This window comes from Equus quagga, chromosome 2 (assembly GCF_021613505.1).
Source record: "Equus quagga isolate Etosha38 chromosome 2, UCLA_HA_Equagga_1.0, whole genome shotgun sequence".
In the NCBI taxonomy this organism is placed as follows: domain Eukaryota; kingdom Metazoa; phylum Chordata; class Mammalia; order Perissodactyla; family Equidae; genus Equus; species Equus quagga.
This window is the reverse complement of record NC_060268.1, coordinates 156,577,843-156,592,852: the sequence shown is the minus strand read 5'-3', so window position 1 is coordinate 156,592,852 and position 15,010 is coordinate 156,577,843. Positions and strand designations below refer to the sequence as shown.

Genomic DNA, 15,010 nt, shown 5'->3' with positions numbered 1-15,010 from the left:
AAAACTCAGAAAATAACAAGTCTTGGTGAGGATGTGGAGAAATTGGAACCCTCGTGCACTGTTAGTGGGAATGTAAAATGGTACAGCTGCTATGGAAAACAGTATGGTGGTGGCTCCTTAAAAAATTAAAAATAGAATTACCATATGATCCAACAATTCCAGTTCTGGGTATAGACCTAAAAGAACTGAAAGCAGAGTCTCGAAGAGATATTTGTACATCCTTGTTCATAGCAGCATTATTCACAATGGCTAGGACATGGAAGTAACTCAAGTGTCCACTGATGGATGAATGGATAAACAAAATGTGGTGTGTGTGTATATGTATATGTGTATATATATATATATATACATATACACACAATGGAATAGTATACAGCCTTAAAAAGGAAGGAAATTCTGACATATACCACAACATGGATGAACCTTGAGGACATTATGCTAAGTGAAATAAGCCAGTCACAGAAAGGTAAATACTGTATGAGTCCACTGACATGAGTTACTTAGAGTAGTAAAAATCAGAGACAGAAAGTAGAATGGTGGTTGCCAGGGGCTGGGAAAAGGGGGAATGAGGAGTTATTATTTAATGGGTATACAGTTTCAGTTTTATAAGATGAAAAGAGTTATGGGAATGGATGGTGGTAATGGTTACGCAAAAATGTGAATACTATTGAACTGTACGCTTAAAAATGGTTAAGATGGTTAATGTTATGTTACATGTATTTTACCACAATTAAAAAATACTGGTTATACTTTATGGTAAGCAAACACTACTAATAACTGGCCAATATATTAATAAAAATATTTCCTTTTAGTCTTAAGAATCATGGTCCTCAAACCTTAGCATGCATCAGGATCATCTGGAGGGCTTGATAAAACAGATCGCTAGGTCTCATCCCCAGAGCTGCTGAGAATTTGCATTTTTAACAAGTCCTCAGTTGATGTTAATGCTGCTGGTCTAGGAACACTCTGTGAGAACTACTAGTATAAATGTGTGTGTTGAAATTAAAGAGAAAAATCTTAAGATACAGGTGACTGCTTATAACCAACAATAGGAAAGAATTCACTTTTTAAAATTCTAGCTCGGCATTATAGTTGCAAAAATAGCTATGAATTCCTGTATACATTTCCCCTAGCTTCCCATTATGTTAATGTCTTACATAACCAGGGAACATTTATCGAAACTAAGGGATTAACTTGGTACAATATAAAGAACTTATTTGAGTTTCACTACTTTTCCCACTAATGTTCTTTTTCTGTTCAGGATCTAATCCAAGATCCCACGTTGCATTTAGTTGTCATATTTTCTTAGTCTCCTCTAATCTGTGACAATTCCTTAGTCTTTTCTTGTCTTTCATTACTTTAACACTTCTGAAGAGTACTAATTAGTTAACCTATAGAATGTCCCCCAATTTAGGTTTGTCTCATGTTTTCTCATGATCAGAATGAGGTTATATATTATTAGGAAGGATAGCACAGAGGTGATGTGATGTGCCCTTCTCAATGCATCAAGTCAGGAGGCATGTTGACAAGTATTTCTGGTGATGTTAACCCTGATCACTGGCCTAAGGTCTTGTCTGCCAAGGTTCTCCATTGTAAACTTATTATTTTTCCTTTAGGAATTACTAAATATATTGATGGAAATATTTTGAGACTATGCAAATATTCTGTTCCTGCTTCAACTTTTGCCTGCTAATTTTAACATCCTTTTGCGGATCTTACCTATAGTAATTTTTACTGTGGTGTTTCTAATGGTGATTTTTAAATTTCTTTCTTTCCTTCTACATTTATTAACTAGGATTATTCTGTAAGAAAAAAGCTACGATTTCTCCCCCATTTATTCATTCATTCATTCATTCATTTATTTATATCAGCAATGGAAACATAAATGTTTTAAATAATTAATTTTTGGTCAATTATCATTCTTTGGAAAGAGCCTAGGTGGATAAAAATACACTTTAAGAAAATGGAGACAAATAATATTATAAAATTAGGTTTCCTTTTAAACAAGTTAAACTTTTAAAAATTTATCCTGTTTTATTCTTATGTCATTTAACTTGAAATTATTTCAAAACACATATTTTAAAAGAACAAGTTGGATCATTTGACATTAGTGTATAGGGACTATTGGTACACATATATTCAAGGTGCAGGGTTCAGTACTTCTTTTGCAACTACTAATACCACAAACATTTACTATTCATGTACAGACAACACAAAATTTTTTTTAAGGAAACTTACTGTGTTTTTAAAAGACATTTATCAAGTAATTGGTATTTAACAAATAAAGTAAAACTTTAAGCCAAAGAGTTCTGCTTCCAATGATGGCAGAGGTGTTTGTATTGGATTAATCCTCCTGCAGATAACAATTATAAACCATGGAAAAAGTATTTTAAAATAATACTTAAAGGCACTGGAGATTGACCTAAAGTAGGCAGGAACTGGAGGGAGGAGTGGACTGATCTTGAAAGATGAGAACCACACTGGGTAAGATCCATGTTTATGAGCTTTTTCCCTGAGGGTACTTACCAGTCTACTTGGTGCAGGGTGACTAAAATTCAATTAGAAAGCCACAGTCTATTGGCTTGAGATGTCAGAGGATGGAGTTCAGAGCTGCCATAGGGGCCACAAACTGAGAAGAGAAATCGCAGAAAAAAGAAAGAGCCATGGGGGAGGAAGGAAGCATCAAAATATGCATACAAATTCTCCTCAAATCCATGGCTAACTCCCAAATTACATACATGAATGGGAGACTCCAAAGATTTCAATGGAAAGCAATACTTAGAAGACTGAAAGATCTTAGTAGAGATTCCAGCTGCTGCCCATGAGGGGAGACAGAGTTTAGAATTTGATTCCTACTAAATTAGTGGGGCTTAATAAGCATCTCAAACATTCCACTGAAAACTTGGAAAGACCCTGCATTGAAACTAAAGAGTAAGTCTTAGGATTAAGGGATCTGCCTTAGGATTAGGGGCAAAACCAAAATACACCTGCTCTAACAAATGTAAAATCAGGACTCCACGAAGTCACTGAGATCAGCCAGTAATTTAATCAGAGAAAGATAAAAGAATCCAGAATCTCTACCATGTATCATTTATAACGTTCACTATCAAAAACTGCTAGACATGAGAAGAAGATAAATGGGACCTACAGTCAAGAGAAAAAAGGAACCAAGAGAAAATGACCCTGAGATGACCTAGTTGTAACAATCAGCACATAAAGACTCCAAAGAAGCTATAATAAATATGTTCAACAACTTAAATGAAAGATATGGTCAAAAAGAGTAAACAGATGGAAACTTTCACCAGAAATATAAAAAACTAAAGTGAACCTAATACAAAGTCTAGAATTGAAAAGTACATTATCTGAAATTAAAAGTTTACTGGATGGGCTTAAAAGCAGATTGGAGATGGCAGAAGAAAAGGTCAATGAATTTAAAGACAGATAATTGAAATTAAAATGAAGAACAGAGAGGGAAAAGAAAAAAATCGAGAGTCTCAGTCATCTGTGGGCCAATTTTCAATGATCTAACATGTGTAATTGGAGACTCAGAAGAGAGGTGAGAATGGAACACAAAAAAAGCTATAAAAATAGTGACCAAATATTTCTCAAAATTGGTGAAAACCATTGATTAAATGGAGATTAATATAAATACAACTAATAAATTAATTAATACAAACACAGGGAGATTAAATACAAAGAACACAGGACCTAGGACCAACACAGTCAAACTGCCAAAAACCAGTAACAAAGACAAAACCTTGAAAGCAGCCAAAGAAAAAAGGGATGCTACATACACAGGAGCAACAATATAAACAATGGCAGACTTTTCACCATAAATTATGAAGCCTTGAAGAACAGGGAACAACATTTTTAAAGTGCTGAAATGAAAAAATATCAAACCAGGTTTCTTATTATTAGGAAAGAGAATTACAAATATGAAAAGGGAGAAATCTAGAACAAATCCTGTGGTGTTGGATTGGAACTGGAGGTATCAATGTGAATTCGTGTTTTTCAAAATAAAGAAATCTAGGTGTAAAATAAATGTTAATGTTTAAATCTTGGCTTCTAAATACCATTCTGCACTAAAAGGAACCATAGCCCCCTAGGGAAATGGCTGATTCCAGGACTGGACAGGGAAAATACAAGAAAAACTTGGAAATACTCAGAGAATGATAGAGACACGCCAGAGGGGCACAGACACCAACTTAAAGGTGCTCCCTCAGACCAATATGGAATAATTTGAATATTAAAATAAAATTAAAGACATTAACAGATTACAATCTGTTGAATAAAATAGAACACATTTCTTGAAAGACATAAATTACTAAAACTGACACAATGAGAAATAGAAATTTTGAATAGCTCTATATCTATTGAAGAAATTGAAATTGCTATTAAAAATCATTCCACATGGGGCCAGCTGAGTAGTGTAGCAGTTAAGTTCGCACGCTTTGCTTTGGTGGCCTGGGGTTTGTGGGTTCAGATCCTGGGCCCAGACCTACACACCGCTCATCAAGCCATGCTGTGGTGGTGTCCCACATATAAAAAACAGAGGAAGATTGGCATAGATGTTAGCTCAGGGCTAGTCTTCCTTACAAAAAAAAAAAAAAAAATCATTCCACGTAAATTTAAAATTAAAAAAAAAAAATCTACTCATAAAGAAAACTTCTGGCCCAGGTGGTTTCTTTGGTGAATTCTATTAAATTTTAAGGAAGAAATAACACCAGGATCACACACAAACAGTTTTAGAAAGTGGAGAGGGAGGAGAAGACTTCCCAACTCATTTTATGAGGCCAGCATAACCCTGACACCAAAACCTAACAAAGACATTAAAAAGAATACTACAGATCAATATCTGTCATGAACACAGACACAAAAATTCTTAATAAAGTCAATTAATATAATTTACCACATTAAGAGGATAAGGGAGGGAAAGCATTTGACAAAATTAAACACCCATTCATTCATCATTAAAAAACTCAGCACTCTAGGAATAAAATGGAACTTCCTCGATCTTTTAAAGGGAATCTAAAAAAATTTCAACTAACATCTTACTTAATGGTGAAAGATTAAAAGTGTCCCTCTAAGATTGGGAACAAGGCAAAGATGTCTTCTTATCACACTTATTCAACATTACATGGGAGGCCATAGCCATTCAAACAAAGCAAGAAAAAGAAACAAAAGGCAAATAAGTTGGAAAAGAAGAAATAAAATTGTCTTTATTCACAAATGACAGGAAACAGGGTTAACAGTCAAAAATCAATTATATCTGCATATTCTAGCAGCAAACAATTAGAGAATAAAAAAAAATTTACAATAGCATTGAAAAACATTAAATACTTAAGAATAAATCTAACTATGTGCAAGAAATGTACACCGAAAAGTAAAAAAAAACTGCTTAGAAAAATTTTAAAAGACAAATAAATGGAGCTATATACCAAGTTTACAAACTGGAAGACTCAATATTAATGAGAGGTTGATTCTACTCAAATGGATATATAGTTTCAATAAAATCCAAATCAAAACCCCACAGACTTTAATAGAAACTGCTAAGTTGATCTTAAAATTTATATAGAAATGTGAAGTATCTAGCATAGCCAAAACAATATTAAAAATAAAAAATATGTAGGACTCACACGACTTGATTGCAAGACTTATTATATAAAGCCACAATAATCAAGACAGTGTAGTATTTGGTGCAAGGACAGACGCCTCTGAAAAGATAGAGGACCTTGAGTTCGTCCTCTGTGTTGTGCTGGGACTTGAAGCAGCGGTTGGTCAGGGCCTCACCCGTTGTCATCCTTTGCTCTGCATCCAGCAGTACTTCCTCTCCAGGAGGTTCAGAAATAAGACTACACTTGAACAGTCAACTGATTCTTGACAAAGGCACCCATGTAATTCAATGGGGAAACAATGGTGGCAAAACAACTGAATAAAAGTATGGGGAAAATAATGAACCCCAAACTCCACTTCACAGCACACATAAGAGTTAATGTGAGGTGGATCATAGACTGAAAGGTAAAAGCTAGAATTTATAAAGCTTCTGGAAGAAAATCTAGAAGAATATCTTCATAATCATGGGGTAAGGATTGATAGACTAGACTTGATTCAAAAATTAGAAACTTCTCATCCAAACACATCATGAATAAACAGACAAGACACAGACTGTGAGAAAACATTCAGAACATATATCTGACAAAGGACTGCTATCTAGAACTCAATATAGTTGAGTTCTACAACTCAACAATAAGACGACAGATGATGCAATTTTCTAAAATGGCAAAAAACTGAGATACTTCACAAAAGAAAATATCTAAGTAGCCAATAAGCACATGAATAAATATTCAACACACGCTCATCAAAAAATCTTTACATAAGAACGTTCATTGCAACTTCATTTATAAAAAGGGAAATAGCTCAGGTGTCCATCAAAAGAAGAATGAAAAACAAACTTCAGCATATTTATTCAATGGAATATACTATGCAGTAGAAGATAATTAACTATTGATATACACAGCAGCATAGATAAATCTCATATAAACACTATGCTAAGGGAAATTCAGACCCCAAAAATGTGTAATTCCATTACACGAAATTCTAGAAAAGGCAAAACTAATCTAAGACAGTAAGCTGATCAATGTTTGATTCATTGGAGGTGAGGGAATTGGCTGGGAAGGAGACCAAGGGAACTTTCTTGGGTAATGAAAATGTTCTATAGCTAGATTGGGGAGGTGGTTACACAGGTGGACAGACTTAACAAAAATTCACAGACCTATACAATTAATATCCACAAAACTCACTGTACGAAAATGTTATTTCAATAAAAATATTAAAATATGCAGTTAACATTTTAGGGGAAAAAGCACTAGAGGTTTGTGCAGTTAATAAAAATATTATGCTATTTTTCTGGAAAAAAATAGCCATGGCACGTAACAAAATAATTTGGTTTTCCTCCAAAACTCCTTTCCCCCTCAGAAATGAGTATAACACACTCAGGGGAACATTAGATTCTGGAATCTGTTCCAGGCCTATGGGAGCTTCTAGAGTAAGACTATATATAGGTTTTTATTTTCTAGACATTCCATCTGTAAAATGGGTATATTATCTTGTTTAACTCGCAAGGAAGTCACATAGATTAGTAAACTAAAATTTGTCACAGTCCTTAGATCACTCTGGAATAAAGAAGCTAAAAAATTCCATATTTTACATTCAATATTTTACTGTTGTAAGACTCCTTCCAGGCTAAAATCAAGCCGGTGAGTAAAACAGCCATAGGCAAGATAGGTTCTGTCCCCATGCAACATTTGAAAGGTAGCTTCATTGCTGAACCAGAGGCAGAGAGTTTTGCGTTGGAGTACTTTAATACGTTTTTATATTGCATATAAAGCACATAAGCATAAACCAGTAAGATGCCTTGCTGAAAACTACCTTCTTTGTGAAAGCAGGCTGTAATTCTAAACAAGTTTTCAATTTTCACACTGCTGCTAGGGTAAAACATTTTAAAGAGTTTAATTTTTTACAATGGATTCAATGACATAGGATTATCTAACAAAGTAATGGCTAATCAATAGAAGGTTTAGTTGTCAGGTGAAACATATAACACACTAAAAGGGATTGATTGCCAGACTTCTTCTTATTTACTAGAAGGTATATATTTAAAATGACACAAACTTGTTACCAGGCTGCATTCTTTTAACCTTGCAAAAAGCTGCTTAAGAAATCCGTTCAGCAGCCCTATAGCAAAACAAGATATAGTATAATGAAAATGGCTAGTGATTGGGGGGCGGAGAGCGGGGAGACAGGGACCTTCAAATAAATGGTAACATCAAATCAAGTCCCCAGCAAGCATATGGGATAGAAAAAAGCAAACGACAAAGAGACATCTAGGGAAGCTGAAACTGGGTTTAAAAATGCCACACTAATGCTACCGAATCTTGTTCAATAGATGCCAAGTTGTATCTGATCTAATTCCATGTTGCTCTTAGGGTAGATTTTTAAAGGACTCATACAACTGGGCACAATACGATTTTTTTTCCATTTTCTTTTTTTTTAATAGTACATCCAGATTATGCACTGAACACAAAATGAAGTGGGCCCATATGGACTTCGACCAGCATATAAGCTGTTTCCTTTATAATTTATTCACAATATCTCAAGTCTCTATATGAAAATACACTTTTTATGGTCATTGCAACCCAGGAGTTCAATAATATTTTTTCTACTAAGTCAGTGATTACACAATCTATCAAAGAATGATTACACTGAAATAAAAATAAAACAAAACACCAACCCCCTATACAGTCTTCCTTCCTCAAAGTAATTTTAAGAAAGCTGGTTATTAAATTGCTTCTTTTTGAAGAAGGGTTTCTGTAGCTAGACAGAAATTGCCAAACCATGTTTAAAAAAAAAAGTTATTAGACTCTGAAGGATTCAGCCGAAGTGGGAAGTTAAATAAACAAATCACTTCATCAGATTTGGAAAGATCACTTTTGTCTTACTTAAGAGACCTACATTAATTACCTTTAAGGTCTGTTACATGGACTATTTAAAATAAGTACTATTTATTTATTTATTTCAAATGAGGTGCTTCTTCCAAAGTATTAAATAATGTCTACAAATGCAAAAGCATTTTTATAAATAGGTAATTAAAACAGATGACTAAAATTAAGTCAAGCTGCAAAACATTACCCAGGATGCACTGTGATTTTTTTTTTTTTTTTTAATAAACATCTCAGGCAATTTTTTTCCATCCAAAGCCCAAAGCACTTCAGGGGAAAAAAAAATAAAAAAGAAGTAGGAAGTTTCATAGGGGAAAACACACACATATATAATGAAACAATGCCAAACCCCAAACTAAAGTATTTACAAGACAGTCCCTTAAGCGTAGTTTGTCATATTGCAATTACACCTTGCCTACTGCCGAGTCAAAGTGCTTACTATTGCCACTAGAGGGAGAAATGTCTTAACACAAAGCAAAGGCAGACAGGGAACGGGTTTTCTTGAGCAATTATCAGAACAAAGCTCCCTTGGCTGTGTGTACCTTCTAATTACTCAATACAATTAAAATGACTAACCTAAAACAAATAGAAAAAAAACCCTGCCTGCCTGATATCAGGGACTTCATTAAACCTTTTCCCCTCATCAATCAAATCAGAAAGAAGGGAATGCCATCATATACAAATATTACAGAGTTATTAAAGGAAGTAAATTCAGTGAGTTTGATTTTTTTTAAGGAAGAAAAGAAGCAACTCTCTTGAAAAAAGAAATGTCATGGTATTTACCCATCTGGATGTTGCTTGAAAACAAATTGTCCTCCAAAGAGCAGAAATACAGTATGTTTTCTCTCAGTTCACTGGCTTATGAATGACTTTTTGTTGTTGTTGTTGTTTTGTTAATACACACTATAATGTCATTTTCTGTGTTAGTGATGTGCTTTTTCCTCCTACTCATCCAACTGTATAAAGGAGCTATGCCAATCAGGCGTCATGCTTACACTGGGCTGTTTTAACCTTAAGTTCTTCACTGCTGTGTTTTGTGGATCTACTCCAAGGTAATGTTTAGAACAACACAGAAATCTGGTGTGGTGGGTCGGGGTAGGCAAGGAAAACAGCTACTTACTCCTTCTAAAAGGCTTATGTAGTTCCTTTCATAAGGCCCAGTCATTAACAGAAGATGACAACAGAGTCATTTTTCTTTCAGCTGACAATTGTGACATTTTTCCAGCAGCGTGCAAGGTGTTGAAAACCTGGCAGCTGTTACCTCCTGGGATGAAGATACTTTTTTATCCTCCCTTGACAGTTTAACTCAGTGGGTCAGCACCTTTAAAGACTGCAAAGTATCCTCGAAGAGGATGGAAGCTTGAATTACTGCTCCCTCCCTAATCAATGTAAACCCTCACTGCAGGTGAAGTTTCCATCTATAGAGGTGCATGGGGGAGGAAAATGTAATGCCCTGAGCCAGATGGTTTTTATCTTGTTTTTAAAGAATAAAGGAACAAGCTAACAAGGGAGACAGCTACTTTGTTAGCTTCTTGGCCTCTCTCATGGCTTTGCATCCCCAGGGTTCCAGCTACACAAGAGAAAGAATACAGAAAAACGTAAACACTTAAAGAAATATAACTAGAGGGCTGGCATCATGCTGCTTTCAAAGAGTTGAGAGAGATCTACTCAATGCTTTATTTATCACTGCCCACGTTCTCAGGATGGTAAGTGGACACATACACAAAGGGAATGGGGGTTGGGGGAAGGATTAGATAGAGGTCACAATTTACTGAATTACAGAGAAAGGCAGGGCTGACAGATCCTATTAGCACCAATGTGAAGCAAAGAAGTTGTTGCATGATGTAAGGCTACATTTTCAAAAAGTAAGAGTACTTCCATGTATCCTCCCAGGCCTTTGCCCTTGTTTGCAGATATGAATAAAAGCTATGAAAACAGTTGCAATGGTTTCATTGGCTTCACATTTTAGGAATAAAAGTAGAAAGAAAATTGTAGCTACTTTGTACATCATTTAAATAAAAACTCATACTTACTGCCAAAAGGTGAGAAATTTATTCTGAAACTTAGAAAATTAAATGGATAGATTGCTTTTCTTCCCCCACACCCTTCCCAACTCTCCCACCTTCTGCTGTTGGACATGAAATGGAAAAGCAGGGATAGAAAATGACTCGGTGATGCAGGGAGCAGTCTCTCCTGACTTTGCCCTTCAATATTTTCTTTTTCTGCAAATGTCTTTGTCAGGTTTTGGAATTATGGATATGGTGGCTTCACAATTCAAGCCAGGAAGTGTTGTTCTCTATTTTCTGAAAGAATTTGTATAAGATTGGTGTTATTTATTCCTTAAATGTTTGACAGAATTCACCAAAGAAACCATACAGGCCTTTTGATAATTAATTCAATTTCTTTAATAGACATAGGGCTATTCAAATTCTGTTTCACCTTGTGTCGGTTTCAGTAAGTTGTATTTTTCAAGGAATTTGCCCATTCATCTAAGTTGCCAAATTTTTGGTTTAAAGTTGTTTATTATTAATAGTCCTTTATTATCCTTTTAATGTCTCTAAGAAATATAGTAACCTTTCTTTCAGCTCCTCTAATAATTAAAAAACTCCAAGTTAACATGCAGTGGTCATATCCTATCAACAATGGTAAAACTGTACTTTAGAATAATATATGAAATCTATAAAATTAGTTTTAAACAATACTAAGCTTGTTGGAACATAGAGCATTTTAAAATCAATGGTGAAAGAGTTCCTGAAATCCCATTAGAAATATCTGCAAAAGATTCTCAAGAGATGGCCTATGTGATGCAAATCCTACTTACGTCAACTCTAGGTAAAAGGCAGCCTTGACATCTTTTTATCTATATAACTTGACTAAAGGGAGGAGGAGGGGAGAGCAAATGGCACTTCATTATTGTCATATGCAATAGAGAAAAGAGCGAGTTTAAACAGCTTCTATATTATGTCCTACATTAAAAAAATCAGCAGTGGGGTAATCAAGTTCAGGGCAGTCCTGGACAGCTGCCCTGTGACCCGCTTCTATTGACCCCTGCTATTCATCACTCTTCCCTAAGACTGAGAGGGCAAGCTCCTAGGGAGTGACCACCACAATAGACAGACACAAGCCAACAGTAATCTGGTTCCAGCAAAAAACCAGATGGCACTGCAATAAATTTACAAATCTGCATTCATGGGGCTGTTAAAACACCCAGAAGCTAAAAGACTCTGAGGGCCCCAGGAGGATCTCCTACTTCCCTGTTTCTAAAGGTCATTTCTCTTTCCAAGAACATTGAGTTCATGCTCTTCACAAAGAGAATGGAGATAAAACCCTTTACAAAGAAGGGAGGGGGGAAAAGCCTCATGACCTAATTAATCTCCAGAGCTTGGATCTCAACACTAAATGACAGATATTAGAAAAATCATTTTGGAGCACTAGAAGGAAAAACAAAACCAAAAACAGTTGTTAAAGTGGAGGGGGTGAAGCAAACCTGCTAAAAAGCAATGAAAAAAACCCAACATTAAACCTCTTTCAAATACTGCACACGACAGATCTTGCAAGTAGAAAATGATTCAATAATGTATGCATTTATTTTTAAAATGAATCAGATTAGTCCCATGTGTGACCTGCTGGTCCATCTGTATGTGCTGGACTTAATAGGCACGATTCTCTCTCTTGCTTCAGTTTGAAGTATGAGAGAGATAAATTTAGTTTAATTTTCAACAGATCAGCCTATCCATTTTCCAAATGGACCATCTGGATCAGCCTATTAAAATTAATTTATAACTTTGCAGAGTGAAAATTCGTTTGTTAGCTTAAATAAAGTTGCCAAAACTTTTTGTCGTGTCATTGTTTGCTGACAGTTGTTCCTGTATAGTGGGCAGAATGTTTCCATCTCCAAATTTATCTTATTCAATATTGTTCTATTTATTTAGATTTACAGATCAGGTGTTTATCTCCAAATAGTTAAAGTTGTAACTGCACAATATCAATTACTGATCATTTGGTTTTTTTTACAAAGCTTCCTGAACTGATTCAATTCTACTTACTACATAATTATTTTTATAAAAAAAGGAAAAGTGCCCATCCAAAAAGTTTTTAAGATATAGTAAATAAAAAATGAGTGTGTCACAGTTTCAAGTACTTTTCCCCTAAGTTAACGCTGTATACAAACTGTAGTCAGAAGGTAGAAGTAGAAATGCTTTGGTAACACTGAGATATGGGTTTCAAATCAGTGACTAATTAAACAAGTCATCTAACCTCTCTAAGCCTGCATTTTCTTCACCTATAAACTGGAAATCACATCTAGCAACTTTACAGGGTTATCATGAGGATTAAATAAAATAAGTATCAGCTTCATGGAGGGTGCTCAACAAATACTAGATCTTTTCTACCTTTTCCTAAAATAATGCTATAAATGCAAGTAGATTAAAACTATTTTTATTACTGCTGGTGCTCATCTTATTTAATTTTATATTAAAAATGAATAGGTGGTATACCTATTATCTGGCAAGACTATAAGAACTTACTTTTTGGCCACTGGGAGATGGAAGATGTTAGAGGTTGCTACAGGCAGTGAGAAGAGCAAATTTTTTTACCAAATGCTTTTGGACATTTTAATTTTAAAAAGAGAGCACCAAGGCATTGAACTTTCAAAGTAAAATGTGTTACCTTTGGGGAACAGGGGCACAGTAGTGAGTAAAACTTTTTTTAAAAGATGTCATCAATAATGGCTTTTACTTTTAGAAAAAGCAAACAAATATTATGCAGACTAAAAGGAGCTAACTTCACTATAGGCAGATCTCTTCTGGTTATTAATTTTTAAAAAATGTATGAAGAATCTTAATAGGAAAATAAGGCTTAAAGTCAACTATTCTATTATCCGCACTTAAGAAGCATTTCAAGTTATTTTTCCTGAACAAGAAACATTTTTTTTTTATTTTCTTTTCACTACATGTAAGCAATTGACTGTCTTGTATACCTAGGATATTTTTTAAATGGCTGGAAAAACAATGTTACTTCATTGAAATTGATGGCTATAGCCAGACCAACTACAGTGTACTCTTAATTTAAGCTCCAGTGCTTAACGAATGGCAAATTGAGAGTTTCCTGTCTTTTGTTTTGTTGTGGTAGCTGTTTATTTTAAGTAAGACTGAATTTCATACCTGTCTAAGTGAATTCTTCTCTGGTATTATCTTCCTAGGGGGTTCGCCATTATTACAGTCTTCTCTCTCTGAGGAATTCTGTGAAAGAAAGTAAGCTTTAATTCAGTTCTCATTACCTTCAATCTTATTCTGTGGGAGTAAACTGGATTACATTTCTAATTCTGTAAGCTAGAATACCATGTATATTTATGCATTTATTCATTTGAAGATTTATATACATACAGACATACACTTATGTAAATGAAAATATATGCCCATGTATATAAATGTATGTAGGGATCTAGGTGGAAAGTATTTCATCTATATTTAAGCACTGCCCAGCAGATCATATTTATTAGAAGTCTAGTTTATTGTTCTTTGAAAATGCAGGCTGACACTGGACACAAGAAAGTTCCAGTCTACATTTAGCTGATAACAACTTAAACCATGATTATTACATTCTCTTTTAAATAACTAGTTTTAAACTATAGTAAATGTTTGGTTGGTACAAGATCTCAAAGTCTGGATCCTAAAAAAAAATAGTTCTTTCTCTTTCTCCTCTTCTCAGATTTGATTTTCTTTTCCTTATCAAATGCTACATAGGGGTCGGTCTGGTGGTGCTTAGCAGTTAGTTAGGTTCACGCCCTCCGCTTCGATGGCCCGGGGTTGACCAGTTCAGATCTTGGGCATGGACCTACGCACTGGGTCAAGCCAGGCTGTAGCAGACCTCCTATATATAAAGTAGAGTAAGGGAGGCACAGATGTTAGCTCAGGGCCAATCTTCCTCAGCAAGAGGAGGAGGATTGGCAGTGGATGTTAGCTCAGGGCTAATCTTCCCCCCAAAAAAGTAGCATAATACTTAGCTCAAAACAACATTTAATCAGTAGTTTAGGATTAGAGTCCATTCTTGCCATTATCACCTCAAACAGCAGCTAGAAAACCCTAAAATATCAATGGGATTTTTAAATACTTAAGGAGAAGGAAAAAACAACAATCCAATTGAAAGTGAGTTCAGTGTTCTAAATTATCAACAGAATAAAAAGGCACCCCAAGGAGTGGGAGAAAATATTTGCAAATCGTATATCTGATAAAGGATTAACATCCAGAATATATAGAGAAGTTGTAAAACTCAACAGAAAAACCCAACCCAATTCAAATATGGGCAAAGGACTTGAAAGGACATTTCTCCAAAGAAGATATACAAATGACCAACAAGCACATGAAAAGACGTTCAATGTCACTAATCATTTCAGAAATGCAAATCAAAACTACAAGGAGATACTACCTCTCATTTATCAGGAAGGCTACTACCAAAAAACAAACACAATAACAGAAAACAACAGGTATTGGCAAGGATGTTGAGAAATTGGA

General features: G+C 34.9%; 1 protein-coding gene across 5 annotated transcripts in view; it reads right to left on the bottom strand.

The window, feature by feature from the left end:
• BTRC (beta-transducin repeat containing E3 ubiquitin protein ligase) overlaps window positions 1-15,010 on the bottom strand; it is a 163,879-nt gene that overhangs the window by 63,458 nt on the left and 85,411 nt on the right. For 3 of the 5 annotated variants that reach the window (XM_046653331.1, XM_046653334.1, XM_046653332.1), the window contains one exon: window positions 13,661-13,738. The exons of the other annotated variants lie outside the window; for them this stretch is intronic. In XM_046653331.1, coding sequence (XP_046509287.1) covers window positions 13,661-13,738 — 78 coding nt within the window. The remainder of the gene's footprint in view (window positions 1-13,660; window positions 13,739-15,010) is intronic. 5 annotated transcript variants of the gene reach the window in all.